The 15,486-nt window shown below is 24.9% G+C and overlaps 1 protein-coding gene across 2 annotated transcripts; it reads left to right on the forward strand.

The window, feature by feature from the left end:
- The first annotated feature begins 11,421 nt into the window (after positions 1-11,421).
- Positions 11,422-15,419, forward strand: LOC107614650 (RING/U-box superfamily protein). 2 transcript variants are annotated; one of them, XM_088498471.1, is made up of 5 exons: positions 11,422-11,603; positions 12,409-13,193; positions 14,203-14,328; positions 14,414-14,708; positions 14,933-15,419. In XM_088498471.1, the coding sequence occupies exons 2-5, from the start codon at positions 12,541-12,543 to the stop codon at positions 15,119-15,121; spliced, it is 1,263 nt and encodes a 420-aa protein (XP_088354597.1). In that variant the 5' UTR covers positions 11,422-11,603; positions 12,409-12,540; the 3' UTR covers positions 15,122-15,419. The 2 variants fall into 2 exon arrangements, with proteins under 2 accessions (XP_088354597.1, XP_088354598.1); XM_088498472.1 differs by having other exon boundaries at positions 11,442-11,913; positions 12,052-13,193.
- Positions 15,420-15,486: the final 67 nt, after the last annotated feature.

The raw sequence follows: 15,486 nt of genomic DNA on the forward strand, positions 1-15,486 counted from the left end.
TAATTTACTAATATTTTTTTTACGTTTAACATTAATAAGGACTAAATTGAAAAAAAATTAATATATAGGGACCCAATTAAAAAGAAAAAAAGTATAAGGACCTAATTAAAAATTCGATAAAATTATAAATAATTAAACCAATTTAAATTAGGTGCAGCTCCAAGTGAGACAAATAAAATTGTCATTTGACCTGCATACATTTCTTCAACAATACATTATACAAATGGGTTAATTATATATTGGGCTTAATTTCAGCTCATTTGAGGGCTTTTCTCTTTTGGGCTTTTAGCTATTCAAAATACTAAAATTTAAAATGACATTGTATCCTGACAAAAAAAAAAGTAACATTATATATCCCCACAAGTGTCACACTGTCACATGTTTTTGTTTATAAGCTAAACTAGCCTAAAATAAATTGAAGCCCAAATGTCACATGTTTTATATTATTTTATTATTTTAGCTTTTAAAACTTGGAATTACAATAATAATACAAGTCAATCAATTTAGGTTAGTCTAGTGATTAATTTACTAATCTGCTTAAATATTATTAGGAGTTTGAAATTCACATTATGCATATAATAATTTATTGACCAATAACCAACTCTTAAAAAAAATTAATTACTATTCAGTTTATAAATCGAAAGATATTGACATGTAATTATATTAAGTTAATAGTTAAAAATTATTAAATAATAATTTAATTAAATATTTTAAATTTCAATTATTATCTTCAAATAAAAATATTAATATAAAAATTTTTACTTTATAAATTTTTTCTTATTTTAAACTAGTGGTTAATCTTTAATATGTCTTATTTTACTTTGAGGTTTTATGGTGATCGCTCAACTTCTTTTCACTTTGCTTTCTTTAGTTAAAACTTAAAACACTTTTTTTATATCCATATATATCTATACCAATATATAATGAGGATATGGAAGTTTGGTATCCAAATCTTTCTTCCTATTTTACCCCTGTTTCTTTTTTAAACCAAAATGAGTTGACTCATGACAAACCTTAAAAATTGAACTATTTCCACGTACTCAAAAGACATAATATTTTGAAATTAAATTTATTAAATGTATTTTTATTTATAATAATTATTCATGATCATTTTTAAAAATTATTAAAAAATAAATAATTAATATAAATAACATTATACTACAATCATTATAATAATCTAAATAAAGTATTTAAAGTATCGAAATAATTAAATCTACAACACATGGTTTACATATTTTTTATGTCCAATATTTATTTTTTAAACAAAATTTACAGATAAAAGTGTACTCATTAATTAAATTTACAGATTTACAGATATATAAAAAAACTTGGTATACAATTTTTTCTTACTATTTTATCTCTGGTTATTTTTTTATTTATACACTGGATTCAATATATAAAAAAACTCTTACTACATCCTCCATATTTCTTATTTTTTATCAAGGAAAGAATTTACTCCACGATAGAATGTCAAACTAATTCCCATCAACCCACGATATATTTTAAAACTGTAAAAAACTGCTACTACTAAGTACTCGCTTTAAAAACTAACTCACTTTTAACTCTTAAGAGACTCTTTTCCTTTCAATCGTGCTCTCACAAACGTTTTTCCTCTGCATATTATTCCTATCTTTCTGACAAATAAAAATGGAAACTTCACGAAATTCACAGCCACGTCAACGTCGACCCAGTTGGACAGATTATGCTAGGCGAAGAAGACAGAACATGACCGAAGAACAGAGACAACAATACCTGGCTAGAAGATGTGCAAGTTATCGGGAGATGATTCGACAAGGAAAACAAGTTGCCATATCAACTGATACAACTTCAATGCCAAACACTGGTGGAGGTGCCGATTAACTACAAATATAGGGGTAGCCAGATTGACTGCAATTAGACAAATGGCCAGAGCTACCACTTATCATCAATCTGTTACGGGTAACACGATGACATCATTTAAATTTCTTTGTTATAAATTGAATTCGTTCTTAATAATTATATTTTACTTTTTAAAAATGCAGGAATGGAAGCGCATGGCAATAGAACTACCACAGGTACAGAAATAAAAATAACATAATTGGTTGCTATTTTATTATTAATATTTTGTAACAAAATTAATTAAATTAATATTACTATACATGGTTTACCATCCAAGCAATATCTTTCTTAATCAAACAATATATTAATCGTATATGAAGTTAAAAGTTAACATTCCAAATTTTTTATACATCATTCATCTATAAAAATTTTTTTTCAGAAATTAATGGTCAGTAATTAATAATAATATTTCTTTAATATATTTCATTCCCGTCGTCCAATATATAATATATAACGTAATATATAATTTTTATATATTTGTATTAAAAAAATAAAAAAATGATGTCATGTAAGATTAACGACAAAAAGTACTTTTATATTAAAGTTTTTGATAATAATTTTATAATAAAAAATAAAATTTATATATTAAATTAATAAATCAATGCAACATTAAAATTCTTAATAACACTTTAATTTAATTTTTTTTAACTTTTTGTATTCTCAATTGGTAATGATATATAATTATAATAAATCAAAAATAAAATTAGGATATATCTCACCTACGTCAAATATAACAGCTATTTAAAATAATAAAAGTTATCTATCTATACCAATATATAATGGGAAAATACATGTTCTCATTTATTTTTTTTTATCCTTTTTTTTTATTAAAAAATGAACTTACCTACGAACAAAATTTAAAAATTGAACCACTTCTAATAAAGAAAACACATACTACGTACTTAGGATAAATGACACTCTGAAATAAAATTTATTAATTATATTTTTATCTTTAACTTTTCATGATATTTTTTTAAAATTTATTAAACTTTCAATAATTAATATAGATAACGTCATAACGTTATACTATAATAATCTATACCAATATATAAAGGCAATACTAGAGTTTGGTGTCCAATTTTGGTAGATATCATTTGCCCTCAAATAATTTATTTTACAAACTAAAATTATGGACAAAATAGTAAAAATACATTTTTGTTTTTAATTAAAAATCATTAACCCACAAAAAAGTCAAATAACTACCTACTAAAATGAAAACAATTTTGTTACTTCTATTAACTTCCCACTAAAATGAAAACAGTTCTGTTACTTCTATAAATATAACAACACATCTTCCATTGCTTCCATCCACTGCAGTTTGGATTTTACTTTTCTATATTTTTCTTGCTGTTTGGTTCTTCTCCTTCCTTCAACACTCTCGCCTCCATCCTCTTCCATTGCATTCATCCACTGCAGTTACAAATTTTATTCAATTACTACTTTTACGCATAACATTTACTTATATCTCTTCTTCTCTTTAGTTTACTTATCTAATCTATATTTTCAGTTATTTCTCTGCTTTTTTAATTTATTCCCAACTTTTGACGTATGAAACCAGTACTGTATCTCCGTTTATTTTTATCAATTTATTAGATTGATATATAACATTTAAATGTGGCAAGATAAGAACTATGTTATACATTTTTTATTGTTTTAATCTTTATGATTATTTTCTTCTCTTTATTTTTCTATCTCATGAACCATGTAAGTTTTAATTTATTATTTTTCATATATATTATACGTCTAACAACAATATATAGAGTCAATATAAAGAATTAACTATGACTTTGGTGTCTAATTCTTTGGACTATATTAATCCTACAATAAACTATTTTGGAAACTAAATTATAAGGACAAAATAGACATAAAATTTGTTTTGAAAAATTCAATAACTTCCTACTAAAATGACAGTTTTAAAAAATGTAAGACAGTCTGTAAATTGCTAATAAATAAAAAGAAAATGAACTGGTATGAATATCAATATCTTCACATTCTTCATCATCTTCATGCTTTGTTTAATTCTATGTTAGTTTTAGTTTATATTATTTGTTCTATCAATATCTTCATGCTTTGTTTAATTCTATGTTAGTTTTAGTTTATATAGTTTGTTCTATCAATGTCTTCGAATTCTTTATCATGTTCATATTTTGTTTAATTTTATATTAATTTTAATTTATATCCTTTTGTTTTGAGTACGTTATCCTTTCAGTAGTTTAGTTTTTACTTTTTTGTATTTTTCTTGCAACTGTTATTCTCCTTTCTTTAATACTCTCACCTTCGTCTTCTTCCATTGCCTTTATCAACTGCAGTTGTTAATTTCATTCAGTTTTACAGCGGTTACTACTTTCACATATAACATCCACTTATATCTTTTCTTCTCTTTAGTTTACTTATCTAATCTATATTTTCAATCATTCCTCTGTCTTTTTAATTTATTCTCAACTTTTGACGTATGAAAATACTACTAAGTCTTTTTTTTATCAATTTAATGTAGAAAAAAATATTTTTTTTGTCTTATCAATTTGATGCAGAAAGAAAACAGTTTCTTTTTATTTGATATGTGTTTTATGTTTTTTATATATCCTTACCTATCACTAATTGAATGAAAGAGTTCCATAAATATTTTGTTAACTTATTTTTTTAAATTACTTTGTAATAATATTTTTTAAATTTTTTAAAATATTAATTATGTAGAGTATTATGTTCAAAATTTGAATACATAAATATTTACTTTGAAAATAAATTAAATTATTAATTTTGTCTACCACAATATTATTTATTTTGCATATTGGCTAAGTTATATGATTGGCATATATATATATAGGACACAAGAAAATTCGCACCCATCAAAGATTCGTTAAAAACATTAATATGTTAATTTTCTAAACTATCTAAGCTATTAATTATGTAGAGTACTGGATTTGATATTTAATTATATAGAGTACTATGGTTGACATTTATTAATTTCCTAAATTGTATTGCAAAAAAATTAGTTAATTTTATATTATTTATTTGTCACATAATTAACATATAACACATAAAAAAAAGCCTACACCTATCAGTAGAATGAAAAATTCTCACACATATTTTGTTTATTTCTTTTTTTTATTTGTAATCTATTTTACATTGGATAATATTATTTTTATTAATTATTAGTTCGACATATAACACAACAAATGTAGCAATATAAAAACTTTGTTAATTGATTTTTTAAATGATCTGGTGACCTAAGATAAGAATTTTGTTAATTGATTTTGTTAATCTCTTTTTTATTTTTAATCTATTTTATATTAGATAATATTTTTTTTTTATTAATTATTAGATTTACATATAACATTTAAATGTGGCAAAATAAAAACTATGTTATACATTTTTTATTATTTTAACCTTTATAATTATTTTCTTCTCTTTATGTTTCTAACTCATGAGCCATGTAAGTTTTAATTTATTGTATTTTTCTTTTACTTTAAAAACTTTAGGGGTCTAATGATCTTTCGTTTAAACAATTCCAATTATACAATCAAAAAGTAGTTCAAGAGAATAGGTTTGAATTTTGGTAATTTATTAAGTCTAATTTTTATACAAAAGGTTAAAAATATTCTGAATTTAAAAAACTATTTAATAATAAAATTGAGTTTGTTCAAAATCGTAGAGAGAGAAAAAAAAGTTAAAATTTTTTAACTAATTACAAAAATTCACCACCATCAAAGACATTAAATTTGAGTATATTAAGTGAGGATTAATAAGAAGCAAACCAGAACGATAAATCTAAAAGTTTTCAAAACTATTTTATGAACAAACAAAATAACAAACAAAATAATAAAAAGATTCGCATTAGATTATGAAAGTTAATCTCATCCTTATAATACAATGGCATTATTTCAAAACATGTAAAATAAAAAAATAAATTGCACTTAAATTAATGTGCACAATAAATAAATGTAAAACTTAGATAGTAGCAGTCAAATATGAATAGCAATGGTTGCCTTTTGTCCCAATGTACTATATTAAATTGCGACTTAAATTTATAATTATTAGTTTAAAAACTTATAATTATGTATTTTTTTATTATTTTAGTTAAAAGTAATATACGTTGATATTGTTTTTTAGGATTATTGACATCAAATTTTGATAATTTGAAAAAAATTAAATGCTTTATATCTTACTTCTTTTAACAAAACTTCAACAACTCATAAAAGTTAACAGAACAGATAGTTATAAATCAAAGTGATAGACAAGATTGAAAGTTGCGATAATAATACTTGGTGATAATTAATTACGGTCGAGTGAAGAGAAGGTGGAAGGAGAAGAAAAAAATGAGAAAGGAGAACAAGGTAATATAATAATGGCGATGAAACCATGACAAGTATGTGTATAAAGAATAATAATAAGAAAAAAAGTGTTTGATATAATAAAGGGATATAATAAAATATAAATTAATAATTTTGAAAAAATAACAAAATTAAAGATAATTTAAAAAAATTAAATATAAAATTAAAAAGAAAATTAAAATATTTTTTATCAATTAGAATTATGCATGAAGATAAATAATAGTGTTTTAAATACAAATTTTTATCTCGACTTCAAATTAAATACTATTAAAAATAAATAACTAAACTTAATAACGTTTATAAATAGTTAATTTATAAATAATGTTTTTAAATTTTTATTTTGATTTTGTTACCTATAATAACAACATACTAAATTTGTTTAAAATCTTATTTAATTTAAATTTATAAATTTTATACGTTCTAAAAGTTAATTTGATAATTTGGATAAAAATTTTAAATACTTTATGTCTTACTTCTTTTAGCGAAACTTCAACAACTCAAAAGTTAATATAATAGATGGTTATAAATCAAAGTGATAGACAATATTAAAAATTGCGATAATAATACTTGGTAATAATTAATTACGGTCGGGTGAAGAGAAGGTGCAAGAAGAAGGAAAAAATGAGAAAGAAAAATAAGGAAATATAATAATGGCGATCAGATAATGATAAGTATGTGTTTAGAGAAAGATAGTAAGAGAAAGAATAATATTTAATATAGTAAGGGGATATAATAAAAATATAAATTAAAAATTTTAAAAATAATAAGATTAAAAAAATTTAAAAATTAAATATAAAATTTAAAAAATAAAATATTTTTTAACAATTGGAATGATGCACGAAGATAAAGAGTCTTTTGAATATAAATTTTTATGTCGGTCTCAAATTAAATACTATTAAAAATAAATAATTAAACTACTTAATAACGTTTATGGTCAATAAATTGATAGTTTTTCAAAACTCGAAAAGTTATTGATAACGAGATTTATGATGAATTATGAATGATTTTTTCTAAATACATAATTTTTATACTCTCCTATTTTTTATTAATTATTCTTACAGTTTGATATTTAAAACAAAAAAAAAATAAGCACTCACATTTCTTCTATCTTTCACTATTTATAAAAAAATGAAGGCCTCTTTATATTCAGATTCATATTTTGACCTACCACTTAAAATATATGAAGACAAATATGAATATTCATGACATTTAAGTAAAAATTATTTTTTGTAAATAACTAACATATATTTTGGTTTATGTATACTCTTTTTGAATTAGGATAATGTTATTATCATTTTTTAAACTATATTTTTTCTGGTAATATATATACCTCTCTATTGCGAGTTTTTATAATTTAATATTTTAAAAAAATTTTATAGTAATTTTAATTTTAATAAAATATGATATAAATAAGGTCACGTCAATATTAAAATAAAAAATACTTATCTAATAAATTTAAAGAGGGAATAATATATTAAGAAAAAAAATCAAATTAATTTTTTAAAAATAATAGAAAAGCGGCTGAACAGGCACGATAGTGCCTGTTGAGCCGCTAGTTACCATAATAATTATAGTTATTAAATTCAACCAACCGAATTGAGTGCAAACTGCAAAGAAGTCAATCAATTTAAGAACTAAATCGTTTGGACACAAGTCTTTGAAGAATCAAACTTGATACTTTCATGTTCTTCCACTTTTCAAATATCTTATAAAATTATTTTATAATTCTTTTTCAAATGAAAAAGAAAACATTAACTTTACTTTTTTGGGTTAAAATAATAATAAATCTTCTAATGTTACTATTAAGTATTAACTGGATATGTCTAAAATCAGCCCAATCATGCATTAGATGCATCACCTTTTATGAACCATTAGATTTTAATAAATAAAAATCAAAGGATATTATGAAAGAGGAATATTGATAGATTTTATAAATATAGAATATATTGGTATATACATACATAAATATATTTTAATATAGAATATTTTAAAAATGGTAAGTATAATCTTTTACTTTAAAATAAATATAAAACATATAAATATATAAAAAATATTTTTTATTTATTAAAATTAATTATTATACAGTACTATTTTAATTACATAATATAAAAAATTAAATTATTTTATATTACTTGACAATAATTAAATTATTTTATATTATTAAAAAATAATTAAATTATTCATTAAAAAATATTTATTAATAGTTAAATTTATTAAAAATATATTATTATATAACATAATTTTTTATTCAAATATTTGTAAACATACATTTTATTCAAAATAATATATATAATATTATTTTAACAAAATTAATTATTATATAATATTTGAAAAAAGTGTAATATTTTTATGTATTATATATAATTTAAAAAAATATTTTGACAAAATTAATTTTAAAAATATTAAACATGTAATATTTTTATGTATTATATATCACAATAAATGTGAAACAATAAACGTGTAATATCACAATAAAAAATTTAAAAAATAATATTTTCATATATTATATATAATATTTTAAATAATTTTATTTTAATAAATATTTTGATTAAAAAGTATATTATATAATAATATATTTAACAAAATAATTAGTTAATAAATTTTAAATATAATAATTTAATTATTTATTAAATAATATAAAATAAATTTTAATTATTTTATATTTTTATATTGTAATTTAAAATATCATTTTAATATAATTTTTTAATGTTATAATTTTTTTTACATAATAATTAATCTTAATAAATAAAAAATACATATATTTTTTATATTTATCTATTATATATTTTTTGGAAACAAAATTTTCTACCTTTATATAATAAAATATGTGATAATCTTCTTAAAGTTCTACCAAGAGCACATTTTTATATAGTTCGAATTAGAGCCACTCGAATTATACACACACTAACACACACTAATTCGAATCACCTTGATTCGAATTACACACACTAACACACACTAATTCGAAATAGCATCATTCGAACTAGCCATTTTGTCGTGCCCATAGTAATTCGAAACAGGCTATTTTAAATTACTCCCTGTTTTTCCTATATAAGGAGTTCGAAGTAACCTCATTCAAACCACTATTCCAAATTCATGCCCACTAAATCCCAGAGAAAACGACCCAGTACGACTCCAACAAAGGCTTGAGCAGAATATTTACCCGATGGGGATAATCCGGACCAACTTTATCGTTTGGATGAAGTAGCCCATATAGCTGGTGTTATCAATGAAGATGTTAGTGCGAACATGTTCTTTTAAAATATGAGTGAATAAATTTTTTTTTTAATATATTTTTACCTTTGGTGTGTTAGAATGGTAGTCATTATGTACCGTTGCTAAGTTAGATAAGAGTGCAATACAAGTGGTTTTGTTAGGGATTTTGTTGGTGGTTTTAAAAGTGAATGATATTAGTGGTTTTGTTAGTGATTTTGTTAGTGAATGATGTTAGCGAATGATGTTAGTGGTTTTGTTAGTAGTTTTGAAAGTGAATGATGTTAGTGGTTTTGTTAGTGGTTTTGATAGGGAATGATGTTAGTGGTTTTGTTAGTGGCTTTGCTAGTGGTTTTGTTAGTGAATGATGTTAGTGATTTTGTTAGTGGTTTTGTTAATGAATAATGTGAGCGAATGGTGTTAGTAGTTTTGTTAGTGAATGATGTTAGTGGTTTTATTAGTGGTTTTGTTAGTGGTTTTGTTAGTGAATGATATTTTATTAGTGAATGATTAAAAAATTAACTAGAAAAATAAAAAATATTTGAAAATAATAAAAAATAAAAAATATCTTATTATAAATATATAATTTAAATATTATATATATGAAACTATAAATATTAAATTTAAAATAAAATTTAAATTATTATCTCTTAATATTACAACAAATAAATATAAATAAGAAAGACTAGAGGAGAGAGTCATGAGGTAACATATATATTAAAGAGTCTAAAGAATAAAAGAATATATATTAATCCTATATCAGCCACTATTACATACACACATATGATACATATACGTAGTTGATACATATTATTTATTCAATTTTTTTAAAAAAATTAAAAAAATAATATTTTCATGTATTATATATACTATTTTAAATAAATTATATTTAGACAAATATTTGATAAAAAAAATTATATTATATAATAATAATTTTAATAAAAGTAATCAGTTAAGTATTGAATATAATAATCTAATTATTTATCAAATAATATAAAATAAAATTTAATTATTTTATATTTTTATGTTACAGTTTAAAATATTATTTTAATATAATTTTTTAATATTATAAAAAAAATTTTGCATAATAATTAATTTTAATGAATAAAAAATATTTATATGTTTTATATTTTTAATTACCTAAGTTTGATTAGTTTAGATCTTACTCATATAAGTAAATATATCATGTAATAGGCATGTATTTAGAATTATATTATTTATTCTATTTAAAAAAATTAAAATATTAATATTTTTATTTATTATATATAATATTTTAAATAAATTATATTTTTAAAATATTTTGATAAAAAAATATATTATATAATAATATCTTTAACAAAAATAGTTAATTAATAAATTTTGAATATAATAATCTAATTATTTATCAAGTAATATAAAATAAAATTTTAATTATTTTATATTTTTATATTAGAGTTTAAAATATTATTTTAATATAATTTTTTGATATTATAAAATTTTTTTGTATAATAATTAATCTTAATGAATAAAAAATACTCATATATTTTATATTTATATATTTTATATTTAATTAAAAATAAAAGATTTTGTTATTATTTAAAATATTTTATATTAAAATATTATCATTTAAAATATTTAATTATGTATATTTTATATTTATTAGAGTTTATTAATACTCTTCTTTTATATTAATTTTCAATTTTCATCTAATATAATATAATAATCTATATAAATATAACATATCCAATAAGTATATAATTATTGTGCTCATTTTACTATTTTAGACATTTCCAGTATTAACTCTCAGATAATCACCCCAAAAAAAAAAAAAAAAAAAACTCTCCGATAAGGATAAGGTTGAAAAGTGGCCCCACTTTATATCCCAGAAATAATAATAACATGGACACTGAAGTTCCATCACCTACTTAAAACCTGAAATTATAAACCGTACGATTGAAAACAAGTTCCCATCCAACGGTTCAGAAGCGTCCAAAACAAAAACACTGCATACAACTCAAACAAGCTATTATTTTCAGCGTTACACCTTCTCTTCTTTGTTTCTCTCTCTGAAACGCTTTCTTTGGTTGGTAAATTTGTTGTTAGAAAAAATAAAAAAAAAGGGGGGAAAAATTGGAAGGGGAAGAAACGGTGTTGAGCATCGAAAACCCCTTCTCTTGCATCAACGAAATTCAGCTCAATCAGGTGCAGTTTTTTTCTTCTTCCTTCTCGTCAAGTCTAAAATTTTCAACTTTAGTCTTCGCATTTTCAAAATAGGGTTTTATGCTCTCTGCAAATGCTGCGTCTTTTATTTTTATATTTATTTTTCGGTTAGATTTTGTTAATTACTACAATTCAACAGGTTTGGAATAGGTTTTTTATTTCTCCCTTTGAATTGCTGGGTTGGCTGGGTGAGTTAATATATTTATATTTTGGGGGTGGGGGTAATTTAATTTTGAGTATGTTAGATTTTTGTAGGGCTTTCAACTTAGAATTTGGAATGAAGTAGGGTTCTGTTTTATCGAGAGCGTTTCGATTTTGGTCACTATTTAGTCACCTGAAGGCATAAACCCTGGTTCCTCTAATTCCGTGTTCATAGGTGATGATGCTAGGTTGTTTCAGTTTATCAATCTAAATTACGCTGAAATTGCAGCCTTAATGTACAGCTTTAGAAGGAATTTGTGGGGGGAAAGGGGGGGGGGGTGATTCACCATTTCTTCCCTCAAGATTATTAATGTGTTCTTGCTAATATAAGCTCAATATAATGTTTTGTCAGATCAAGATATTCTTCATGTAGTAGTGCCATTTATAATAAAATTTTATGGTTACAGCTCAACATAATGTTTTGCTAATCCTGGTTGATTGTATGAAGGACTCTGATCTTATATGAATTGAAGTTGAAGTTGTCATTTATTCATTTATTTTTCCACTTTTAAGATATAGCAAATGTTGGAAACAGACTATGTACTTTGGTAATTAGACTTGCTAACAATCTATGATACTTCAACAGGACAAGAACTTGATATTTTACGACGCATAGTGCAAAGTGCTGCAAGATTTTGTGGCACTTGCCACAGTATATTAAAGCAGATTAATGTTTGGGAAGATCTTTGTATTATTGTCTTCTGGTATGGTAATTTAGATGGATATCACCGACACGCAACGGAATAGTAACACTGAAAGTGATCTATGTCCATTGCTGATGGAGCAGCTGGTATCCCGCAATGATCATCAGCACATAATTGATATTGCAAGGAACAATGATGGGTTATCCAACTCATCTAATAATCAACGCCCTGCAGTGCATGAAAATCAACCTAGTGTCAGCACGGATGTCCATACCCGTGAAACAGCTTCATTTGCTTCACCTAGATTTAGTCCTAGAAGTTCCACATTGACAAGAGGAGAGGGGTACAATCATCGCAGAAGGAGCCCACTAAATTCTGGTCTATGGGTCTCTGTTGAGCTTTTTGTCACTGTGGGTCAGATCATAGCATCTGTTGTTGTCTTGTCAATGTCAAGTGATGAACATCCCCAAGCCCCATTGTTCGCATGGATTGTGGGTTATGCAGCTGGTTGTGTTGCTACTCTTCCTATTCTTTACTGGCGATATCAAAACTATAATCAAATTGCGGAACCAGATATATCTCAATCATCTCAAGGATCTTCTTTAAGTAACCCTTCAGAAACTACTTATACTGCCATATCTGTTACCCATAATTCGAACAGCGACAATAGTCACACTACAGAATTGTCTGCAGGAAGTGCTAGAATTCCTGGAGTGTTTAGTTCTAGGTACGCATTTCATTTTTTGCAAGCTCTGATACTTTTGTTTTCATGGTTATGAGATTTGTTTAATTATTTATTTGTCCTTTTTTGGCACAAAGTTCTTCATATCGAAAAACAATAGAATGAGTAGATACTGGTGTTCCATAATCCACATTTTCCGCTTAAGTTTGTTGGTATAAATTATAAGTCAATTTGAGTATACAACATAACCATATCTTAGAATTGATTTGGATATTATGCTCATTTGGTGAAACCATTCTGAGCCTTTGTCAGGCTTTATTGAAATATAGATTTCTTAATCATTTGGATGATATTCAGGGCTTAGAAGAAGTTGGGGATATAACAATTTTAGAACAAGATTTTGTGTAGTTTGTTCTGAACTAGAGCCAAACAGACCCCAAATAGGGTACTTGCAGTGAACATGATCAGATTCATGGACCCTAGTCCAGATGGAGTAGGTAATGGGTGAAGCTGTCTTTTGTTCTCATCCATTGTTGGTATCATTTGGGAGAAAATAGTTGTAAAATTTAGGTGTGAATTCTTTAAAAATATTGTTAGCCATGAAATTTGTTGGTTTCCCCTTTGTCTTTCGTTTTTACAGAATTTTTTTTTCTAGAATATAACTGGCAAGCTATAGCTTGATGAGTTGATTTTAAATTTAAAACTAAAATCATATTAACGTGAAGCCGACTACTAAGTCCTATAAACCTTTTGAGCCTTTTAAAAATTGTGACACCTTGTTTCCGCTTAGTTATTCTGTGTTAAATTCAAGTTAATACAGAACCCGAACAACATCGTTCTATATTGTTCTGCATCTGGATTTAATCAATGTATTGCATAGGAGAACTTTCTTGTTCTTGCTTCCTTTAATATCAGTGAGTTGGGAAAGGGAAGTTTCCGTTATCATATATACCAAATTTATGCAGCTTATTTCCTGAGTTATTGAATCCCAAAGTACAAAACAAATTTATTGAAATACTCATTTTCATCTGATAAGTTCATTGGAAAATTCCAGGTTTAATGGATTAGTAGACCATTTCAAGATGGCCTTGGATTGCTTCTTTGCAGTTTGGTTTGTCGTAGGCAATGTGTGGATCTTTGGAGGTCACACTTCTCCTTCCGATGCTCCAAAATTGTATAGGTAATGTCATAACCCAAACAGTTTATTTTCACTTTATTTTTCACTTTCTCAGGTCTTCTAACAATATAGGTTTCTATCTGTGCAGGTTATGTATAGTCTTCCTTACCTTCAGCTGCATCGGATATGCCATGCCCTTTATACTGTGTGCAACAATTTGTTGCTGCCTACCTTGCATAATTTCTGTCTTCGGCATTCCTGAGGATTTTTCACCAAACAGAGGAGCCTCAATAGAATCCATTAACGCTCTGCCAATCTACAAGTTCAAATTGAAAAAAAATGAAAATAGTGGTGTTGAGGATGTCAATACCACTGCTGAAGATGACGGTGGAATTTTAGCTGCTGGGACTGAAAAGGAACGGCCTATATCAGGAGAAGATTCTGTAAGTTTTTGTTGGATATGTTTGGTAGTATTCATACTTCAGGCAATGTTGTTTAGGTTTAACTTTGCGTGTGCCTATATTCGATAATTATCGTGTCAATGATTCTCGTTACCCTCGCGCACCTTCTGAGGGGGAAAAAGAAGGAAAATCAAAATTAAGTATATACAGGTTTGACTTGGTTGGTTGTAAATTAATATCTTTTATCTTTCATGACTTAATTGCAGGCTTGCTGCATTTGCTTGGCAAAATATGTAGACAACGACGAACTTCGGGAGCTACCATGCTTTCATATCTTTCATGTAGGATGTATTGATAAATGGTTAAAGATAAATGCATCCTGTCCTCTTTGTAAATATGAAGTTGGTACAAACAATGAAGGGGCACATTCGGCCATGGGTTCCAATCAGCATTAGATGAGAAAACAAAAAGGGAGACGATTCTGTTGTTCGGTGGTATTCAATGTGCTAGTAATTGCTTACATGAAGTCACGTTACCAAAGAAGTTGCATTTTCCCTGATATTGGTCATATTTGGGTTCTTGCCTTGAAGTGTTTCTGTTTTTTGTTGCTAGAGAGATGAAGATAGATGCAACATTAGCACCTTTCCCCAATTTTCCATATCAAGTGTTGTTCTAGAATATAGGCTACACTAATCTTGTATTGTATGTATGTACATTGTAACCAAATATAATCAAAATGTTGATTTTGATTTACCTTGAGTTTAAAGTTATTCAGAAATAATTATACAAACCCGGCGGATTCAGTTACACAGGGAGTCAA

The sequence above is a fragment of the Arachis ipaensis genome, chromosome B9 (assembly GCF_059453495.1).
Source record: "Arachis ipaensis isolate K30076 ecotype BB chromosome B9, ASM5945349v1, whole genome shotgun sequence".
Taxonomy (NCBI): domain Eukaryota; kingdom Viridiplantae; phylum Streptophyta; class Magnoliopsida; order Fabales; family Fabaceae; genus Arachis; species Arachis ipaensis.

Excerpts from the sequence above, each read along its gene's own strand:
- LOC107614650 (XM_088498471.1), top strand. The coding sequence starts at position 12,541 with ATGGATATCACCGACACGCAACGGAATAGTAACACTGAAAGTGATCTA. Across the intron at positions 14,329-14,413 it reads GATGCTCCAAAATTGTATAG|GTTATGTATAGTCTTCCTTA; the intron begins GTAATGTCATAA and ends CTATCTGTGCAG. Across the intron at positions 14,709-14,932 it reads CTATATCAGGAGAAGATTCT|GCTTGCTGCATTTGCTTGGC; the intron begins GTAAGTTTTTGT and ends ACTTAATTGCAG.